This window comes from Cnephaeus nilssonii, assembly GCF_951640355.1.
Source record: "Cnephaeus nilssonii genome assembly, chromosome: 1".
NCBI classification, from domain to species: Eukaryota; Metazoa; Chordata; class Mammalia; order Chiroptera; family Vespertilionidae; genus Cnephaeus; species Cnephaeus nilssonii.
Window position 1 is genome coordinate 70,371,072 of NC_137072.1, and position 21,677 is coordinate 70,392,748.

The 21,677-nt window shown below is 47.2% G+C and overlaps 1 protein-coding gene across 1 annotated transcript in view; it reads left to right on the forward strand.

Annotated features, from left to right (window-relative positions):
- The first annotated feature begins 3,551 nt into the window (after positions 1-3,551).
- SCARB2 (scavenger receptor class B member 2) overlaps positions 3,552-21,677 on the forward strand; it is a 59,673-nt gene continuing 41,547 nt past the window's right edge. The window contains exon 1 of the mRNA XM_079770195.1: positions 3,552-4,067. Coding sequence (XP_079626321.1) covers positions 3,951-4,067 — 117 coding nt within the window. The 5' untranslated portion in view covers positions 3,552-3,950. The remainder of the gene's footprint in view (positions 4,068-21,677) is intronic.

Genomic DNA, 21,677 nt, shown 5'->3' on the forward strand with positions numbered 1-21,677 from the left:
ACGCGTCCTGTGGATCGGAAATGAGGAGGGGCTCGGGGTAAAGTCCCTGTCAGTAGCTGCCCTGGGGTGGGGGAGAAGATGGACCTGAACAGGCAGACAGCCAGGCCAGGTGCTAAAAAGTCGCATCAGCTCCTCACAATGAGACAGAAGTTACTGTGGGATCACACAGACGGCTATTTTGGGGACATAAGGTTGTTGTTTATTCAGTTGTTTGGATTTTCTGTAATTAGGTCCTTTCTGTTCTCTCTTATTGTTTAATACTTTTTTAAAATGCTAGTCTGGTCAGCTGTGCTAAGAGGAACCAAGAAAGAGGTTTTTGTCCAGTTTGAACCAGAGTTTTAAAGGGGAAGCAGCTTACCAGCTGCCTGACAGTGGGAACAACAGAGTGGTGTTGCCCAAGTGAGGGCACCTCAGGGGGCAGGTAAACGGGGGGGCCACTGGGTTGGCAACTCTTATTCAGAAGCTCTCCCCACACAGAGATGAGTTTAGCAAATCTGGGCCTCTCCCTCCATCCCAAGGTCTGTTGCTCCCTCGTGGACCAGACAAGAGGCCAGAAGGGACCTCGATGAACAATGAGAAGGAAGACTGAACGGGGATTGGTGGCCCAGGGCTAGAGCAGGTGGGTAACGATGGAGTTTGCTCCCAACAGTCTTAGTTGGGAGAGGGGGTTCAACTGGAGCCGGAACTGCTAGGTGCCGCATACTCAGGCAGGCAGGTGACCGAATCATCTTTTTTCTCGTTAATGAAGGAGAGAGGACACACAGAGACTGCAGAAGACGCTCAGGAAGGGGACGAGTGAGGATGAGTGGGCGAGCACGGCCGCTTAAGCACATTGGGGCACAGGGCAGAGCTTAGCTAGATAGCTGGGACCTACAGCAGAGATGGGGCAGGGTCGGGGTCAGGAAGGGATGCCGCTTGTGGATAGGTGAAGTCGGGGAACCACCCAGACACTGTGGCCACGACACTTGGAAGACTTGAGTCATTCCAGACCCCACCCAGGGCTGGCTCTCTGGGGCTGCTGCTCAGCTGGGTAGAGCTGGAAGTGGGCAGCCACGGTCACTGCCAACGTCCCAGGCTCAGCCCTCCCCTCACAATCTGCCCCAATTATCTAAAACTGAGTAACGCACTACGCCAACATTCAGTGGCTTAAAACAACACCCCTTTCTTTTGCATTTCGGGCAGGGCATGGAGGGCTCACTCTGCTCCATGTGTCTCCGGCCCGTGACTCAAATGGCTGGGTCCCTGGAGGGCCAACCAGGCATCTCTCCTCCTGCAGGCTCCAGGCATCTCTCTGCGGTCTCTCCTAGGTCCTCTCCAGCACGGAGGTCCCAGGATACCTGGCTTCGTAGTGGCTCAGAGCTCCAAGAGCAACGATTTCCAGAGGCCCAGGCAAAAGTTGCAAGACCTTTGTCATCCAGCTTCAGAAGTGCCAGGATATGGTGATTTCAGCCATCTTCTATTGATGTAACCAATCACTAAATGCAGCACAAATTCAAAGGAAGAAGCGGTAGATCTCACCTCTCCACAGGAGTCTCAAAGGACTTGCCGCCACTTCTAACGCATCACAGCATCTCACCGAGTCCTTAGCAAAGTCCCCCAGCTGAAGTCCCTGTCCCCAGACTCTCCTTGATGGCAGCTGGGAGGCAGCAATGCTCAGGGGAGACGACGTGAGGGTTTCATAGGCCACGAGACCTACTACATTCTGGTCCAGGCAGGATCCACCACCCAGCAACTGGTTGGGCTTGTTAGGCTACTACTTGTCTGGTGGCGCCGTGGTTTCCTTGTGTGTAAAATGCGAATGCTACTACTACAGTGGCCAAGGAAATGCCCTGCTCCGATCTTCCAGTGCAGAGCATCACTGCCCAGAGGCTGGGCTCTGAGATCTGTCCTCTGATATTCATCGGTTGGTGCCTCGGCCAGTTTCCTAGGCACCAACTGCTCCTAGCCCACGACTAAGTACTAGAGCCGATGCCTGGAAGGTGCTGGGCTCCTGAGAGAGGCCAGTCTGGCTCCTGGACCCTCCAGGGCCTTGCTGAACTTTCTTAGAGCTGCACTGTCATATAAGATGCTTCCTTCCACCCAGCCTTCCCTCCTTGCCTCTCTCCTTCACAAGGGTCACACCTGCAGCCCAGGTCCGGCTCTCTGTCCATTTCCCTCCTAAATCCCTTGCACAGTGCTCCTGGCTGGCACTGCTTCTGAGGGACTGGGACAAAGAGCCACAAGTTCACAGGGCTGCCGTGGATATTAGACAAGCGGGTGTATGTAAGCACCTAGCCAGGGCCTGGCTTATAGTTGACATTCATTCCACTAATACTTCCTGAGTCCCTGCTGTGTGCAGGCTTTAGCCCGGGTGCCTGGGAGATCCTGGTGAGCAGAGCTGATGACAACGTCAGGGCCACCTGCTTGAAGCTGCTTGCTGACTCCCACGGCTGAGAGATAAAGTCAGATAAAGTCCCGGACTCTTCTATGGGACACAAAGAGCCCTTCAAAGCCTGACCCCGAGGCCTCTCAACACCTCCCACTCCACCTGCTGGGCCCCTGAGCCTATCATCAAAAGGACCTTCCTCTTTCCTCCTACAATCTTGCTCTTTCACCCCCACCTTTTTCTTAGCACACCTTTTCTTCACATTGGAATGCCTCTTCCTTCCCTTGTACACACCCCTCAGGTGACAAACCCTTACACATCCCAACAACCCAGTTCAACTGTGGGGTCCCAGGTCACAGGTTTGTTGCACAATCTCAGCACGCACCTGTAAAAGCACGGTGACACAGCTGCTTTAACAGTGTCCCCGCTAACCTGTGAGCTTGTCTAGAGCAGGGGCAAGGTTGTATCCATCCTGAATACCCAGTGCTTGGCTATCCGCAGAGTGGGTGTGTGAATGAGCCTGTCCTGGGCGACTTTTTTTTTTTTTTTTTTAATATATTTTATTGGTTTTTTTAACAGAGAGGAAGGGAGAGGGATAGAGAGCTAGAAACACCAATAAGAGAGAAATATCGATCGGCTGCCTCCTGCACACCCCCTACCAGGGATGTGCCTGCAACCAAGGTACATGGCACAAAGAACCACAAGTTGACTGGAATCGAACCTGGGACCTTTCAGTTCGCAGGCCGATGCTCTATCCACTGAGCCAAACCGGTTTCGGCGGACAAGTGACTATCTATATATATATATCTATATATGTATATATGTATATATGTATATATGTGTATGTATGTATATATATATATATATATATATATATATATATATATATATTTACTGATTTTAGAGAGGAAGGGAGAGATAGAAACATCAATGATGAGAGAGAGTTGGCTGCCTCCTGCACGCCCCCTCCTGGGGACGGAGCCCGCAACCCAGGCTTGTGGCCTTGGCCGGAATGAAACCTGGGACCCTTCAGTCCGCAGGCCCACGCTCTATCCACTGAGCCAAACCAACCAGGGCAGGGCAGGCGGCTTTTGGAGGAGACCGCGAGGCCTGCAGCGAGCGGAGGGGGCGCGGCGGGGCCTGGAGGGGTCCGGGAGCCGCAGGCGCTGGGGGGCCGCCCGGGACCAGCGCGGGCCGAATCGCGGCCTCCGCGGCGGGGCACATGACTGTGGGCTCGGCCTCCGCCCCGCCCGCCGCCCGCCCGCCGCCCGCGCAGCCGCTGGCAGTGCTCTCCGGAGTGAGCGGCGAGCCGGCTGGCGAGCGTCACGGCCTGCGCGCTCCCTCTCCGGCTCCGGCTCCGGAGCAGCGCCCGGCGGCGCCGAGGCTGCCCCCGCGAGGGAAATCGAAACCGAAGCGGCTCATTCCGCCCCGGGCCGCCGGCTGGGTGCCCTGCGGCCCTCTCGCCCCGCCGCGGATCACGGAGTCGCGCGCACCGCCCGGCCCGCGGGCATCCGAGGGTGCCGGGTCTCCCCTCCTTCCGCGGGGTCGCGGGCGCTCGCCGCCCGGCCCGTGAGCCGCGCGCAGAATGGGCAGGTGCTGCTTCTACGCGGCGGGGACGCTGTCCCTCCTCCTGCTGGTGACCAGCGTCACGCTGCTCGTGGCCCGGGTCTTCCAGAAGGCCGTGGACCAGACGATCGAGAAGGTGAGGCGGGGCTGCGTGTGTCCGCGCGCGGGTGCGCGGCGGAGGGGGCCCTTCCAGCCGGTGACCCTCCCACTGCCGAGCCCCGTGCACGGAAGAGCTGCACTTGTGCAAACGCTCCGGTTACAGCCCTCCTTTCTTCCTTGTCTTCTCCGGGTTGGTAGGTAAGGGTTAAAGAAGGATGGAGAGGAATGGAAATGACTCTGTTCCCTTTATGACAATAAATAAGACTGTGGATCTAGACTTTTCAAAAAGCTTTCACTTCTATCATTGGCATCCCCCACCCCTGCCCTCCCTTCACCCTGATCTCTGTTGAGCCCAAACTCATTTCCCTCCCACTTAATGAAAGAAAAGAAAAAAGACTGAATGAAAGGTACCACAAAAGAGGCAAGTTTGCTGGCTGCCTGCTGTGGCCTTTGAAGTGGTGTGGGGCTGGGGGTGAGAAGGGGGTGTGTGGCCTATTGTGTTCTTGCCTCCTTGGGCTGAGCAGGGCAGCTGGTAGCCAGGCCAGGCCTCTGGGCTGGGGGACATTTCAGTCCATCCAAGTCTGTGCCTACCCACCTGCTTAGCAGCGTGGTGTCTTACACCAACAGTCTGTGCTGCTTTGTCTTCTCATTGATTCGTGCTCTTCTCAAACAGCTACGTAAGCTTCAGGCAAAGGTGCGTTTATGGATTCTTCAAAGAACCTGAATCTGTCTCTTCCCCTGGATGGGTGGGCTGGACGGAGAGTCATTTCGGGAGACTTCTCCCACATCTGACCTCACCAGCGGTCATTTTCTCTGGCCTTCCACCCACACCCACCAATCTATGTGGGAAGAGGAACAAGAGAGAGTTACTGCGTTCACTTTTTCCTTAAAAAAAAAAAAAAGCAAAAATCATTGGAGTGGCCTTTCTTGTTAGCACCCATCACTGTGTGCCTAATTTCCCCCACTGGTTGGCACTTGCTGCTGGCTGGATAAACATGCCAGGCCTCGTCCAGTTTGATCACTGCACTTAACTCCCTGTTAGTAAAGTTGTCTCGTTCCAGGTGGCAAATCCTTTAATAGAGGATCCCAAAAGCCATCCATTACTTAAAATCTGGCAGTTAAAGACAACTTGAAAAAAAGAATACACCAAAGGAAAGCATGATTTAATTTTTTCTAGGTTCGCATTGCCAAGGGGAGATGAAGCCCATTGTGTGAGCTTAAAGATCATTGTTTTCCCTGAGCACCCAAGTTCCAGGGGAAAACTGAACTGAATGTTCTTCACTCCTGTCCACCTGAACACCCATGGCAAGATGGTTTAAGGATGTGCGCTCTTGCTTGGGTGACTAGAGTTAAGCAACCCAATTTATAGTCAGTATATGAATTTTCTTATGTGGCTGTTTCAGGAGACCTGTGAGACCAGTGACCTCCCCAGTGCCTCAGGTATCGCCAGCCCTCGGTGCTGTGTGGGTCTATACTTCATAGGGTCAGGGGTCGGTGTAAGGCATCTTGGCTAGGGCTTGAGTTTGCATTGATATTTGGTGATTGGCTTTTTGCGTGGTTTTCTCCATGGGGATTGGGCTCTGATCCAACTAATAAATCATAGCACAGGGTAAGTGGGATTGCCCAACTCCATTAAGGAACACTGCACAATGTGGTGTGTGAAACCAAATGACAGGGCTGGTTCAGTGGTCAGATATGGAAATATTCTAAGTCGACCAGAGGTTTCATGTTCCCATGAACACCATTGTGCTCTCCTGGATCACCTGTAGGGTGGTAGCATGGGAGAGTGGGAAACAGTAGGGAGTCTGCAGGTCAGCATCCTGGGCATGAGCCCGGTGTTCTAGCTGGTGATCTTCTGCTAGGTAGGTGCTTAACCTTTCTTGATTCTTGATGATTTCACCATCTATAAATGGGGATAATAATGATTCACATAAATAGAAAGGTTATAATAATTCTTAAGGAACATTAGTATAATTTTCATGAGCTATATAGTTAGTGCTTTGTAAATGATAACAGCTTTATTTTATTTATTTATTTTTTGTTAGCAGCCACATAATGCAAAGAAAAAATATCTGAGATTTCAAGTCAGACACCTGTGTTCAAATCCTAGCCTTGCCACTCTCAAGTTTTTTGTCTTTGGGCAAGTTACTTAACTTGCCTGAGCTTCAGTGTCATTACTTGGAAAAGGAAAGATGTTCTGTGGCGTGTTTCTCTCTTTTCCGAGTCCAGCACGGAAAAGGAAAGGTTCCGGTTCCTGAGTGGAGGAGCTGGGGATTAAGAAATAAAAGAAAGAAAGAGACCAGATAGAAAGATAGAAGCAAAGCTGGGAGCCAGGTGGGACGCCATCCTCTCTGATGGAGACACAGGGACCCTGAGCCCACGCAGCACGTTTATTTATATATCCCCAAATACCAGGAAGTATCACCAAAACTTAGGATCAAAGGAGCTTATTTGCATTCTTGAGTAGGCCCTAGCATTCCTGGTGCTTGACTGGATTTACATATCAAAGCCCGCTCCCCGACAGACACCTGGACAAAGGTAAGAAGTCAGTACTGATAACATGTCTGCCTTTTTGGGGAAGCATGTTCCCAGGGCGTGGCTCTGCCTGTCGCCCTGAGCTCAGCTGGCGATAATTAAGGAAATGCCCATGTGCCTTCTCAGGGGGCCCTCTACGATGTTCGCTTTTCCTTAGGAAGGGCCTCCTCACATTGCTAAGCTACACACAGACCATGGACCGGCCTCCGTGTTTGCCGTGAGGCTCAGTGAGGCCATCGGTGCAGAGAGCTCGGCAGCGTCTCTGGCACAGCACAGGTGATCTGTTATGGCCGCGTCATTATTTCCAATAGTATTATTATGGAACAGTTCATTCATAACTTGGCTTTAATGTAGCTGTAATAGAATCCATCCTGATAGTCCCAGCTCTTAGTGGTTTCATTTGAAAACTGTCCATGCCCTGGCTTGTCCACATCAAAGGAGAAGAGAGGGAAGGGATGAAGTTCTAATAAGTAGGTTTGACTAATTGCGAGAAGCTTAGTAACATAATTCCTATCAGAAGAATTTGCCTTAAATGATACTTTTCCTTCAGTCCTTCAGTGATCAGAGACTACTGAATGGAGATTTTCATTTTGGCAGGTGCATAGAAGGGAAGGAACCAAAACTAGTTGACCTCATTGGCTTGTATTAGGCAAACCCTCTAGTTGTTTCTGCTTCACTTCTCTCAATTGCAAAAGAGGCAGAGTGAGGCTTTCCTCCTTGTCTGCCTACTCTCACTTCCTGGGGGATATTCTGAGTATTAAGCGGGCCTCTAGCAAGCATTTTACCCCCATCCCCCCTCCCCCCGCCCCCCCCCCCCCCCCCGAGACAGAGTTTTGCACACACCCAGCAAACTCTTTTCCTCAGTAGAGCCTAGAAGGGCAGGATTTTATGTTACATTTCATTTCATTTGCTAACCCTACTGATTGTCCTGGCACCCAGCACAGTACCTGGTACATGGTAGGTGCATAATGAATGCCTGTTGCCCCCCTGTTGATTGTTTTAGTTGAAAGAACAGTGTCCCGAGAATCAGCAGAACATGGTTAAAATCCCTTTTTCTGTCACTAACAAATACTTGGATTAAATTGAACAAGCCAAGTAGCAAATTATCAAACCCCTCAAAACCTCAGTTTCCTCATTTTGAACATTGGGGGTAATAAGAATAGCTCCCTTAGAGTTGTTGTAAGAAGGAAATAAAGTAATTGATAGAAAGCATCTAGCACAGTCCCTTCCACAATGCCTGAATACTAACAAGTGTTATTGTTTCTGGTTTGTTTTTTTTCTCATCTAGAAACTGAAGCTTATATAGTAGATAAGGTTCCTTCTTGCTTCAAAATTCTGAGATTCTGAGATGGGCATGTGGCCTTTGCTTGAGTGAAGCTCGGAATATTAAATTTGGCCTTTGACTAGCTAACCATTTGAACATCTCCCAGAAATGAGGGTGCAGAGCCGGCCAAAGTCAGGGCTGGCCAATAGGAGATGGGCTGGCGAGGGAACCAATGAGAGGGAAAGAGATGGTTCACGTTTCGCTTCCTATTTGCTTCCTACAGGCCAAGGAAGGAAGACAGCATTAGGTCTCAGGCATAAGATGAGCAGGACAAATGCACTTACCCTTTGCCAGAACCTGAGGCTCTGGGCAAGTGAGTCACAGCTGGCCTCTTGGGAACCATAGCAACTGTGGAGCTTCTGCTGATGATTTAACCAAATAGCATCGATTGGTGAATATGTACAGGTCTTCTTTTTAAAAGTCAAATTAGTAAAATAGCTTCCTTGTTGTTTATGTAAAGACGGTGAACTAAATATAATCCTAAAGGGCTCTCGCATATCTACTTCATCACCCAAGTTGCCTTTTTACAGAATTACGCAGACTTGGAATCTTAGAATAAGAAAAAACACTTTAGATATCACTTAATCTGTTATGTTATAGTCAAAGAAACTGTGTTCATTTTTAAATGGATGATGGTAGGTATCCAGTTGCCTTTACATTTATATGACCCTAGAAACATAGACAAGTGACTTATGGAAGGCTACATGGAAAGGAAGGGGTAGGGTTAGGTGTGCAAACTGGGTCTCCTAATTCACATCCCCCTTCCCGAGGATGACCATCCTCCTCATTGCCAGTGACAGTCCTGGTTTATTTACACCTGTTGTCCTGGCATGATTACTAGCACCTCTTTCCTTACAAAAGATTCCTGGTTTGGCCTGCTGGTATGGCTCAGAGGTAGAGTGTTTTCCTATGAACCAGGAGGTCAGGGTTCGATTCCCGGTCAGGGAATATGCCCTGGTCACAGGGGCTTGATCCCCAGTGGGGGGCATCTCATCATTGATGTTTCTATCTCTCTCTCCCTCTCCCTTCCTCTCTGAAATCAATAAAAATATATTTTTAAACAGATTCCTGGTTTGGACAATAAAGTCTGTCCTCACACACCACACTGTCCTGCACTTCTTGGCTTAAAGAGGAGTGTGGTCTCTAAGGAGCTGAGGCCCACTCAGGCTAGCTCCAGAAAGATAGGATTTCTTCTTCTTCTAAAGCTGCAAGAGGAAGCTCATAGACATCTAAGTGTGAGAGCCACCGCACAGTAAGGCCCTGGATACAGTAGAAACTGGAAAGTCAGCAGCCCCAGGCACGCTGCCCCTCTCCTGCCACCGCTTCCCACCAACCCGCTTCCTCTGTTTACTTGTTGGGCCCAGGCTGTTTGCTCATCTGGGGCTTCCTCAGCCTCAGCCCTTGTGACCTTCCAGCTGCTAAGCCCACATGACATGCTTCATTTCTTAGTTTCTCTTTCCTCAATTTTTATTGATTTTTAGAGAGAGAGGGATAGAAAGATAGAAACATCGATGAGAGAGAAACATCATTGATCAGCTGCCTCCTGCATGCCTTCTACTGGGGATCGAGCCTGCAACCCGGGCAGGTGCCTTGACCGGGAATCAATCCGGTGACCTCTTGGTTCCTGGGTCGACGCTCAACACTGAGCAACATTGGCCTGGCTCTTTCCCAAATGTATCACAGAGCAATGTGATTGGCTCAGCGGAAGCAGAAATCATAGATTTATAAAGAGAGGCAATATCCTTGCAAGATTCTTTACCTTCAAAGCAAAAGTATACAACTCCTTCCTGCCATTAGAAATGTGATCTTGTGATATCAAAATCATAGTAGGGTTCTTTCAACATCTTACTAATTCATGGTGACCATGAGTGCATTCATTATTAATGATTAAGATAGGGGAGTGAGCCAGTACTTCTCAGTGTAGTTCCTAGACTCTAAGAACTGCATCCAAATCACTTAAGGAAATTTAAAAAATACAGACTCCACCAGCACTGCTGAATCAGGCTCCTTAGGACCACCACCCAGGATACAGAGCTAAGCATGAACCCATGAATGGTTTGGTTGGTGACTGTCTTAGCCTGTGTCTTCAGTCCTTAAGGTGGCAATTCCTTTTTCGCACCTTTGTATTTTATTCTTTATTTTTGTTTATTTTGCTGATAAGAAAAGAGAGGCATGTCATCATAAAATGTCAGATACAACAAAAATTAATAAAGCAGAGATAACTACTGTTAACATATTATTGGCATTCCATCTTTTTCTTTATGCACATATGATGGTATAGTAACACATTACAAAAATGAGGTGCTTCTATTCCCACTCTTCATGTATAATTTCAGCTTTGCTGAGTTATGATTGACATATAAAAGAGATAGCAATTCTAGTTAGTAGTTACTATTATTCTGCAAGTTTACATTAAAAGGGAATATCGGGGAGGGGGGGGGGGGGTCTTGCCTGTGGAAACCGTTTTAGCTTTCTTGTTTAATGAAGTGCAAGATTTCATTCTGTCAGGCCCGGCAACAAAGCCATCTGTTCTGCCAGACGTTCGCTTGTTCCCAGGGAGGAATCAGCAGGTGGGATGATCAGATCATTAATGAAAACACAGGATGTTGGCCAAGTGACTAGTCATTTATGGCCTATATCATAAAGCTATATACTATGTATGTATATACATGATATACTAATAAAGGGACCTCTTTTAATCAAAGCTAGTAGCAGAGACATATTAGCTTGTATCCGAGCCTCTTTACCAAGAGAAGGAAAAATGAATGATAACCTGAGAGGGTCTGGTGTTTAACAAAAATGAGCAAGGGCATATTTCTATGTAGAAGTGAATACTATTGCTATGATTTCACATGCAACAAATAAATGTACAAGCTTATGCCCACTTCACTCATTTACCTTGCCCACCTGGCCCCTCCAGCATCTGAGAGAGAGAGAGAGAGAGAGAGAGAGAGAGAGAGAGAGAGAGAGAGAGAGAATGCCATTGTGAGAGTAATGTACTCATTTTGGCAAGTCCCATTTTAAGGATATTTGCTTTAAACATTGTACTTCTAATAATCAAGAGTAATGGAAGCCCCAGCTGGTTTGGCTCAGTGGATAGAGCATCGGCCTGGGGACTGAAGGGTCCCAGGTTCAATTCTGGTCAAGGGCACATGCTCAGGTTGTGGGCTCGATTCCCAGGAGGCAGCCAATCAATGATTCTCTCTCATCATTGATGTTTCTATCTCTCTCCCTCTCCCTTCCTCTCTGAAATGAATAAAAATATATTTTAAAGCAGAGTAATGGCAGAAAGAGGAGACATAGATAAATAAGCAATGAAAACATCACTTATTTCATCTTTGAGAGATACAATCACAGCCAAACAGGTTGTAAAATAAGACTGGCTCCACGAGTTGCACATGGAACCCAGGCATTGTTTTCAGGGCCATGCTTCTTATTTATTCACATCTTAAAATCCCTTTCTCTTCCACTCCTTCAACCACTCCCCTCACACACACACACACATACTTTCCCAATTTTCACCTGGTCCTTATGATTAAGGGTCCATCTGGTGGCTGCTTTTTCTCCCTTTGGGCCAGTGATTCTTAACCTTGGTTTCACATTTGTAAACACCTGGAAGCTTTTTAAAAGTATCCAAGTAGGTGTTTTATAGCAGGAGTTTTTTTCAGGATAGCTGCTTCATCATATTGTCCTGTATGAAATTTATAGACAGAGTAGCAGCTTACATATGAGCTGACCTTTGAACCTCAACTGTCAGGTCACATTAGCTGAAATTATTACAGTTCCAATTAAAGCAAAATGAGTTCAACAACAGTGGCATACAAAATAAAATGTCAATGCCTTTGTTCCTGAGTTAAAATAAGGTCAGAGAACAAGGGTAAAACGTTAATGGCAGTTTATTTATTTTATTTCAACAGAGAATTTAAAAAGGTAAGTAGTGCAAATATGTTACTGCGAGAGTCTAGATTGGGTTTGCTTAATTTCTGGAAGAAATTTTTAAAAAACAAAGCAAACCAACCGGTGTTTTGATATTGGGTGAGTGTTATTAACCTGGAGTCCAGTGAGAATCATCCGCACGCTTTGAGGCCGGGTTCTCAAAGTTGGTCTGCATTCTCTTCTGGGTGAATTTAGACCCTGTGGATGGCAACATGGAAACTGAAGTTGTGTTTAATTATTAAGTAGCACTCCGTTGAACTGAAAGAACAATCAGTAGCACTCTCGAGTCCTGAACGTTTCCTTAAAAGTGTTGGCTTATTCCCATCAAAGCCTAATGCAAGTCCCCGAGAGCTTATTTTTATCATCTGCCAGGACAGCTGGTTCAGCAACCCTCCTGGTGTTGCCTTCCCGAACGAGCTCTACCAGGCTAACTTGGATGAAGTGTGTCTTGTGACTCACACCATGTCAGCTCTTGGCAGAAGCAGCTGATCAGGGAACAGTGGCCGGTTGACTGTTGCGAGTGCATAAAGTGCCCACTAGGAAATGACCGAGGGTGGCAGGGGACCGGCTGCCTCACATCTTGGCCGGGCTTAGTATGGCAGGTCAGGGACCTCGGACTTTATCCTGTGAGCACTGAGGAGTGTCTGCTCAGATAGGCACTTTTTTTATTTGACAGAGAGAGAGGAAGGGAGAGAGACTGAGAGATAGAAACATTGATAAGAGAGAAACATCACTGATTGGCTGCCTCCTGCATGCCCCCTCCACTGGGGATTGAGCCTGCAATCCAGGCATGTGCCCGGACTGGGAATTGAACCAGTGACCTCTTGGTTCCTGGGTCAAGCTCAACCGCTGAGCCCCCAGGCCGGGCCAGATAGGCACTTTTGGTAGAACTCTCTGAGGCTGAGGTAGATAATGGATTTGAAAGGAACAAGCCTGGAGAGGAGGAGACCTGTTAGGAGACTACCCACAGTATTGCCACAGTACAAGCTGATGGTGCAGTGGGCACAGGAATAGAAATGGAGAAGAGAAGGAGGTAAAATCAGTATTGATTAGGGGAGAAAATCATGAGTCCATTTTTTATCCCATTGACTTTGGGCAGCCTGTGAGATGGCCACATGGGGATCTTATAGTGCTGTGGTCGGCAAACTGCGGCTCGAGAGCCACATGCGGCTCTTTGGCCCCTTGAGTGTGGCTCTTCCATAAAATACCACGGCCTGGGCGAGTCTATTTTGAAGAAGTGGCGTTAGAAGAAGTTTAAGTTTAAAAAATTTGACTCTCAAAAGAAATTTCAGTCGTTGTACTGTTGATATTTGGCTCTGTTGACTAATGAGTTTGCCGACCACTGTTATAGTGGATCCACACAATTGAAATGATCTGAATAACGTCAGGCATAAGCCTTTGGGCTGAATTACTGGGCCTGGCACACAGCTGGACATGTTACACACATGTCCGTTTTGTGTCCTTAGCTAAATTTCCTCTTCAGAACACGGCCTATGCCTGTTGGGCATATAGAAAGCACTTAACATATACATTGGCTAATTCACTGAAAAGGAAGTTTTTCAGTCCAAATGATTGTTTTGGCTGTTGACCCTGCAGATTCACCACATAACTGGATGACCTTTTCAGTATTTCTTTTGGTGGTTGTGCCCACAGTATTATGCCTGGAAAAATTCATCTTGTCCTGCTTGGCTAATATTAATAAGCAATATCTAAAATCACGTCGTAAACCTGATTTAGGACCTTACGTTGATTTTTAATTTAGCACAACCGGGAACTCAGCTGATGCCAGGCTTTGTCTGGTGGCTGTCCCACCGCAGCGGACTCCTCAGTGAGGAGGGTCCGTTGTTCTCTAGCCACGGCTTTCTGTTCTGACTGAGCAGAGGGCTCCCGCGGACCAGGGAACTGGCTCCTTGCATCCCGACGAATGAATGCCTTCTGTCACTCCCGGGCTTGGGGTTAGGTCTCTGAATCCTTCCTTTGCAGAGCAAGCCCCTGGGAATGTATGTAATTGAAAGCCTTCAGGATCCGGGGGCAGAAATGAGAAGTGTAGGGTCCAAACGCAGCCCTTTTCTGGACCACCTCGCGGCAGGAGTTTGAGGTGCTGTCTGGGCAGAGCAGCCACCTGGTAACTCCAGAGCTCAGTCTTCCTTTGTCACTTCCTTGTGTGAGTTCCAGCAGGGAGCTCACCATGACCTCCCAGCTGCCCTAGTTTCCTTTCCTCTGGATGGAAGGGCCGGCTCCCCTTCACCGTCTCTCTGGGATAGGGCTGCCAGATTAAATACACGATGCCCAGTTAAATTTGAATTTCAGATAAACAATGAATACTATTTTAGTGACGATGTCTCACGCAATGTTTTGATTCACTTCAATTTATCAGTTGTTAACATCCGCCGTATTTACTTCATCTCTGTCTCTGATGTAGACTTTTTCTTTGAATTGTTTGAACGCAAATGCAGACGTTATGACACTCTGCCCCCAAACCCTTCAGCATGCATCTCCTAAGAGTGGAAGCATGTTTGACATAGCCAACGCAGTGTTTGGGAGAAACTTGGGCATCCCGTATTTTTATTAGCTACGTCTGGCAGCTCTACTCTGAGGATTTGGTGGTTCGCAGCTGCTGGGGAGGCCGAGCATGAGCTTTGCAAACCCACAGACCTGGACTTGGTCAGATTCGGCACGACTTACTGGCTCTGTGAGCTCGGGAACACCAGGGCCACTCTTTCCTTGTCTGCAAAATGGGACCTTGCAGGCTCTGAGCTTAGGGCTTTATGACGCTCTAGCCAGCACCTGCCTCCTGGAGATTCGCAGTGAGCAGTGGGTGGCCACGGTAGGAATGACACTTGTCCTTCTCTGAGCTAAACCGCAGGTGAAAGAGAAAAATAAAGAAGCAACTGTTTTAGAAATGGTGGCAGCTGTATTTACGTATGAGCTTCCCTCTGTTCTCCTACACACTCACACGCACACCCCATGGTCTCCTGTAAGATTTCCTTGACTAATGTCTGGAAGGTGGTGTGAGACGTGTGTGGGCATTAACTCATCTAGAGTGGCCAGGGAAAGGACTGGGATGGGGGTGGAGACAGACGGCGAGGGCAAGCCTGGGTTGGAAGGACATCTGCTATCAGTGTGACTCTGGCAAACTGCAAGGTTCCGTTTTCGTTAGTTTTTCATTTGCTTTTTTTAAGTTAAGGACTCAAGTCTACTTAAGGTTTGTTTCTATCCCAAAACTTCCTGAATCAACTTGGAGGAACAGGTTCAAGTCAGACGGTTGTAAAAACAGGCAGTTTCGCCCTGGCCGGCCTGGCTCAGTGGTTAGAGGGTTGGCCCGCACACTGAAAAGTCGAGAGTTTGATTCAGGTCAAGGGCTGGTACCTGGGTTGCAGGTTCAATCTCCTGCCACCAATCGATGTGCCTCTTTCACATTGATGTTTCTCTCGTCCTCGCTCTTCCCTCTCTCCCTCTCTCTCTACCTGCCCTCCCTTCCACTCTCTCTCTGGAAATCAATGGAAAACAAAAAACAAACACAAAAAGCCCAGCCAGTTTTACCCTCCCTTCTGGAAAGGATTTTGCCCTCCTTCTTCCTGGAAACTCTTCCATTTGTCTTTGGACTTCTGGTTGCCTAAGAGCTGGCGACAAACCAGGCAAAGTGAACTCGGGCAGTTAACTGTTCATTCCCTTACTGGCTCTTCCAGGGTTTATAATTCAGAGGTGATTTTATTTCACTAATAAATGAGATGGCGAGTCCTTTCTCACTCTAGAGCTCTCCACACACTGCGATGCTTGTCAGGAAAAGCTAGCGAGGAATCCAGAATGCAAAACCCGCCCTACCCGGTTTGGCTCAGTGGATAGAGCGTCAGCCTGCTGACTGAAAGGTCCCAGGTTCGATTCTGGTCAAGGGCATGTACCTTGGTTGCGGGCACATCTCCAGTAGGGAGTGTGCAGGAGGCAGCTGATGGATGTTCCTCTCTCATCGATGTTTCTAGCTCTCTGTCCCTCTCCCTTCCTCTCTGTAAAAAAATCAATAAAATATATATTTAAAAAAAAAAAAAACAGAATGCAAAACCCATCCTCCTGACAATAACAAGAAAAGAAATACTGTGAAGCGCTCAGTGGGGGGTGGGGGCTCTCGCAGCTTTTGTGGGAGAGCTGACCACAGCTGCAGAGGCGTGAGCCTCGCCTTTGTTTTGCAGGAACAGAGGGAAAGCCTAGAAGTTGGTTCTCTTTGTATCCACTCCTTTCCCTTAGGGGCTATTAATAACATTTTCTGGAATCTGAGTTTCTGTCCTAGATTTTCACTTTAAAAGAAAAAAAAAGTCATAATGGAACAATTATTTTTTCCCTGCTTATAGAAGTTATTTATTTCTGTCATAAAAAATTTAAACAATGCAGAGAAACTTAACAGAGGTAATGAAAGACTTCTCATAATCCTATTCCACGGAGCTAAGAGAGTTAGTATGGAAGCTTAGAGATTTAAGGGTAACTAAAAGACTGAAATTCTTAAATTATCTACATTTCACACCCCTGTTTTCATGCCTGTGTTTTTAAATATATATATATATATTTTATTGATTTTTAGAGAGGAAAGGAGAGAGAGACAAAAACATCAATGATGAGAGAGAATCATTGATTGGCTGCCTCCTGCACACCCCCTACTGGGGATCGAGCCCACAACCCCAGCATGTGCCCTGACCTGCAATCCAACTGTGACCTCCTGGTTCATAGGTCAAATGCTCAACCCAGCCACGCTGACCAGACTCATATTTGTATTTTATCTGCCAATCTTGTCCACACATACACATATTTTACAATGTCTACTTTTCCCACTTAACATAGATCATAAGCATGTTTTTTATTTCTTTGTAGTGTTTATAATTTTAATGGTTGCTTTCTACTCCAACCTGTGAATTATCATGATTTGCTAAGTCATTCTTTTCCTGTTCAACATTTTGGTTATTTCTAATTTTATGCTAAATCCTTGTTGTTTCCTGAATTATATGTAGGTCTGGAAGAGAGGATCATGACTAAAGACTTTGTTTGTTTTTCTCTTTTATTGTTTAACATTTGCTGGGTTTTCTTCATTTGAGCAAACTAATGAGAGTGACAAGATTCCTTTTTTAGTTCAAACCAAGCCCTAGAACCCTGCCACGCCCAACTTGAAGATGGCAGTCATCGAAATCACAGTCCCTATTTATGGAGCCCTTTGCCAGTGGCCGGAGATAAGCACCTGAGACCTCTCTTCATCCGCACAATGATTCTAGTCAAGCCTCTGGTCCACTGTGCCGGAGTAGCCTTCTAAGTCACCTCCTGCTGTGTCAGTTCAAGTTGCACAGTAGATAGTGGTGTCCAACAAAAACAAATCTGACTTGGGCAAGGAGAGACTGTTTGACAGGATTACTGCAAAGGAGAAAGGACATTGCAATAGGAAGGGGAGATTACAACAGGGAGATCCTCGGGCTGTATGATCTGCAGGAGCTCAAGGGCTTTTCTTTTATAGGGAGGAGTAAACAGGTCTGGGAAGGAGAGAAACTTAACCAAAGTTTGGCTAACTAGCATTCCCCCCATCCCCTCCAGCTTTATTGAAGTATGGTTGACAAATAAAAATTGTGTATGTTTAAGATGTACACCATGAAGTTTGATACGCATATACATTGTGAAATGATTATCACAGTCAAGCTATTTAACACCTCCATCACCTCACAGAGCATTTGAGTGTTGTGTTGTGACATTCTCTGAGCAACTTTCAAGTATACAGTACATTATTGTTAACTAGTCACCATGCTGTACAAATATTTTGTTCCCATTGCTTGGTGGGAACAAGCAATTCAGCTGATGAATTATGAAGCAAAGAATGGGAGTCTGTCCTAGCCAGCATGGCTCAGTGGTTGAGCATCGACCTATGAACCAGGAGGTCATGGTTCCATTTCTAGTCAGGGCACATGCCCAGATTGTGGGCTTGGTCCCCAGGGTGGGGCATGTGCAAGAGGCAGCCAGTCAATGATTCTCTCTCATCATGGATGTTTCTATCTCTCTCTCCCTCTCCCTTCCTCTCTGAAATCAATAACAAATATATTTTTAAAAAGAATGGGCGTCTGGAGGTGTCTGTCCTTGTCTTAGATAAAAAAGGGGGACATCTGTGAATCTGATCTAAGGCTATGGGGAGGGGTATTTCGAACACAGAGGGCCTTCTGAGCCACTGCTCTTCTCCAGGAGCGTGTGCTCGGTGACATTCACCTTTGCCAGGAGCACAGGTTTGTAGCGAGTCCTGGGGAGGGAGGCTGGCTCCACCCCTACTAGCAAACTTCAGGCATTCTCCTAACCCCGTGGTCGGCAAACTGCGGCTCTCGAGTCACATGCAGCTCTTTGGCCCCTTGGGTGTGGCTCTTCCACAAAATAACACGGCCTGGGCGAGTCTATTTTGAAGAAGTGGCGTTAGAAGAAGTTTAAGTTTAAAAAATTTGGCTCTCAAAAAAAATTTCAATCGTTGTACTGTTGATATTTGACTCTGTTGACTAATGAGTTTGCCCACCACTATCCTAACCTTTCTGAGCTTTGGTCTAAAGCAGTGGTTCTCAACCTTTCTAATGCTGCGACCCTTTAATACAGTTCCTCATGTTGTGGTGACCCCCAACCATAAAATTATTTTCGTTGCTACTTCGTAACTGTAATTTTGCTACTCTTAATGAATCATAATGCAAATATCTGTGTTTTCCCATGGTCTTAGGATCTAAAGCAGCGGGGTCGGGACCCACAGGTTGAGAACCGCTAGCAGGGTTGCCTAAGACCATCGGAAAACACAGATATTTACATTAAGATTCATAGCAGTAGCAAAATTACAGTTATGAAATAGCAACAAAAATAATTTTATGGTTGGGGGTCACCACAACATGAGGAACTGTATTAAAGGGTCGCAGCATTAGAAAGGTTGAGAACCACTCGTCTAAAGAGTAAAACTGGGGACATGATTTTCACCTTGTAGAACATTAGGGGGATTGGAGGAGATAAAGTGACAACACAGAGCCTGGTTCTTGGTAATATTCTGCAGCTCAAAAACCTTCCATGGCCCCCTATTGTATATCAGACACAGTCTAGATTCCTGTGACCTCAGCCTCCTTCTCTGAATGAATCTCCCTACTCCCTAGAAAACCCACACTCCGTCACACCTAATACTGTCCCATCTCTCTATCTTTTATGGTCTCATTCTTCGCAGCCACTGTCTTTCTGACTAAGCAGAGGGCTCCAGGAAAGACAGATGGACATGGAGCAGGCAGGGAGGAAGGGCTCACTCTGTCCAATCAGACAGGACAGTTGAATCAACCCTGGTTGTCCCTCAGGCACCCACCCCTGTGACCTCCTTCTACTTGCCAAATGTTTATTCATTCTTCCTGGTCACGTTAAGCACCACCATTTTTCATCTCGGTTCATAGAATCCATTGTGTGAACACTAGCGAGACCACACACCCCTTGGCCATTTATCATGTGCTACTTCATGTTGATGGTCTTGCATGTGTGTCTCAATATTCCCGTAATAGAGGGTAAGCTCCTGGAACACAGAAACCATATCGATGTTGCTGGGCATCCCCTACAAGGCCTCGCGCACACACAGTGTTTTCATGATGTACATGCCTAGTTCCGTACTTGGCAAGAAAACCATGGGGATTGCACTGCTTTAAACAGCTGTTAGTGAAAAGGGTCACAGAGGGACACAGATTTTTCTTTCCACCCACAAAAGGAACTGGCTGCACTCAGCTCTTGAGGGTGCTGGATTACTGATAAGATGCACAGATAGGTGTTAGATCTACATGTTTCAGGGCTTCTAATGAAGCTATTGCTTTCTCCTTACCTGAGTGTGACTAGGATGGTCAGCGAACAGCCACTTCCTCTGGGCACTGTAAAGGTTCCTATCCAACTGCTGTTACACGGCCTGGCCCCGTGCCTTTGACCATCTGTGGTTTCCTGCTGCTCTTCTCTTAATGGCTCATCTCAAGTTCTTCTCTCCCAGCTTATAGAGGCATGGCAAGACACTTTGCTTCTAAGCAAAGTCGATGGAAGCTGGTGTGTTCGGGGTCTAGTGCTACATTCTGTTGATTGAACAGATATTTCTTCAGGAACTGCATTGTTCTAGACACTGTGGGGAGGATCAAAGGAAAATCACAGCTGTTTGTAGGTCATTACCTTCTGATTTGCGAAGCCAACAGTTAACCTAATATATAACCATATTGAGTACCTATACGCTCCTTTTCACTTTTGATTGCTAATATCACCTGCTTCATGTTGATTACTATTAACTTATGTTTTTAGATTTTGTTTTTGTTTGACCACTTTTTTTTTTTAATATTCACCCAAGGATATGTTTTTATTGATTCTTAGAGAGAGGGAAAGAGAGAGCGAGAAACATTGATCAGTTGACTCCTGTGTACACCCCAAGCGGGGATCGAACCGCAACCTGAATGAGAATTGAACCCCCAACATTTTGGTATAGGGACAACCCTCCAACCAAGCCACCTGGCCAGGGCTGTTTGACCCCTTTTTTCCTAAGAAATTCCTATACATGTAATATATTACAGGGTCGAAAGGATTCATCCAGTTGAAGGGATTCATGAAGGAGGAAAAATTATTGCCCTACCCTTTTCTGAACATTTATGGGCAAGAAATAGAGGTCCTTATTTTAATGAAATCAGACAACTTTTAAAATATCTATGGGTCTTCAAACTCCTCTAGGAGGCAAATCATTATTTACATGTTATCTTGCTCATCGTTCACATGTTTGTTTTAGGAAGGTGAAATGCACGTTACTGAGCTGTTTCTAGGTCCTCCATGTATATGTAATGGTGGAGAAAGTCTACCGTGTAACTTGTATAACTACAGTGCGTGACATGTTTATACCATTTTATTAAAATGGCCTGAGGTAGGGTAGGAGAGTGGAGAAGAGCAGCACTGCGTTCCCGACCCAGCTCGGATACTAAGTCAGTCCCTCTCCCTCCGCCCAGGGCCTCTGAATGGCATCCCAGCAGCCTGGGGGCTTCCCCCGTTCTAGTCCCTCACTCTCCACCCGACTCGCTCCCTCACGCCTCCTCTTGTTTGGGAAATAAGATGAGAGGCCACGAAGCCCTTTTTAAAAACTGCCTCACATGACTGATTAGGCTCCTGGGTGACCGGGGCAGGGAGAGATCCAGGAGTTGCGGGTTCAGCGATGGACAGGGTGGGCCTCTCCAAGGAGAGAGTCCGAGCTGGATTCCGAGGTTGGCGGGGAGGGGTTTCACGGTTTGTCTTGAAAGTTTTCTGCCTCATCCATCTGAGCTCAAATCAGGAAATCAGTTCTGAGCGTCAAGGCCAAGAATATTTTAATAATGTGCTGTTTGGATAGAAATCTGATGAGCAGACGTTCTGAACGGATGCCAAACCACCAGCCATCCCCACAGCTCTCTGACCGGCCAGAACCCCTCCCAGCCCTGCAGATGCCCAGCTTTGCTTTGACAGGCTTAGGTTCTCTCCGTTCATTGATTCCAGAGCCCCTTTGTTTTTCCCTGCAGAGATTCTTGGGATATTTTCTATTTAATAATAAAGCCGTGTTATTATTACTCCTTGCAGCCTTGTTTCCATTAAATTGCAGGCCTGGCCCGCTAACATGTGACATCCTGTTGTGTGCTGTCTCAGCACATTTTAGCCGGTGGTTTCTAACATGCTTTGAAGCCAGTCCCTTTGTTTGCTGTCGCTCAAGTCCTCGCTGCCGGACGAATGGCAGGTGGCATCAGGGAAGCTTCCCTTGGAAGCCACTGTTTCACCAGGGGCCTTGCATCGTCTGTACTGGTAGATCCCGCTTTCCTTTTTTGATTTTCTCTTTAAACTTTTTTCTCA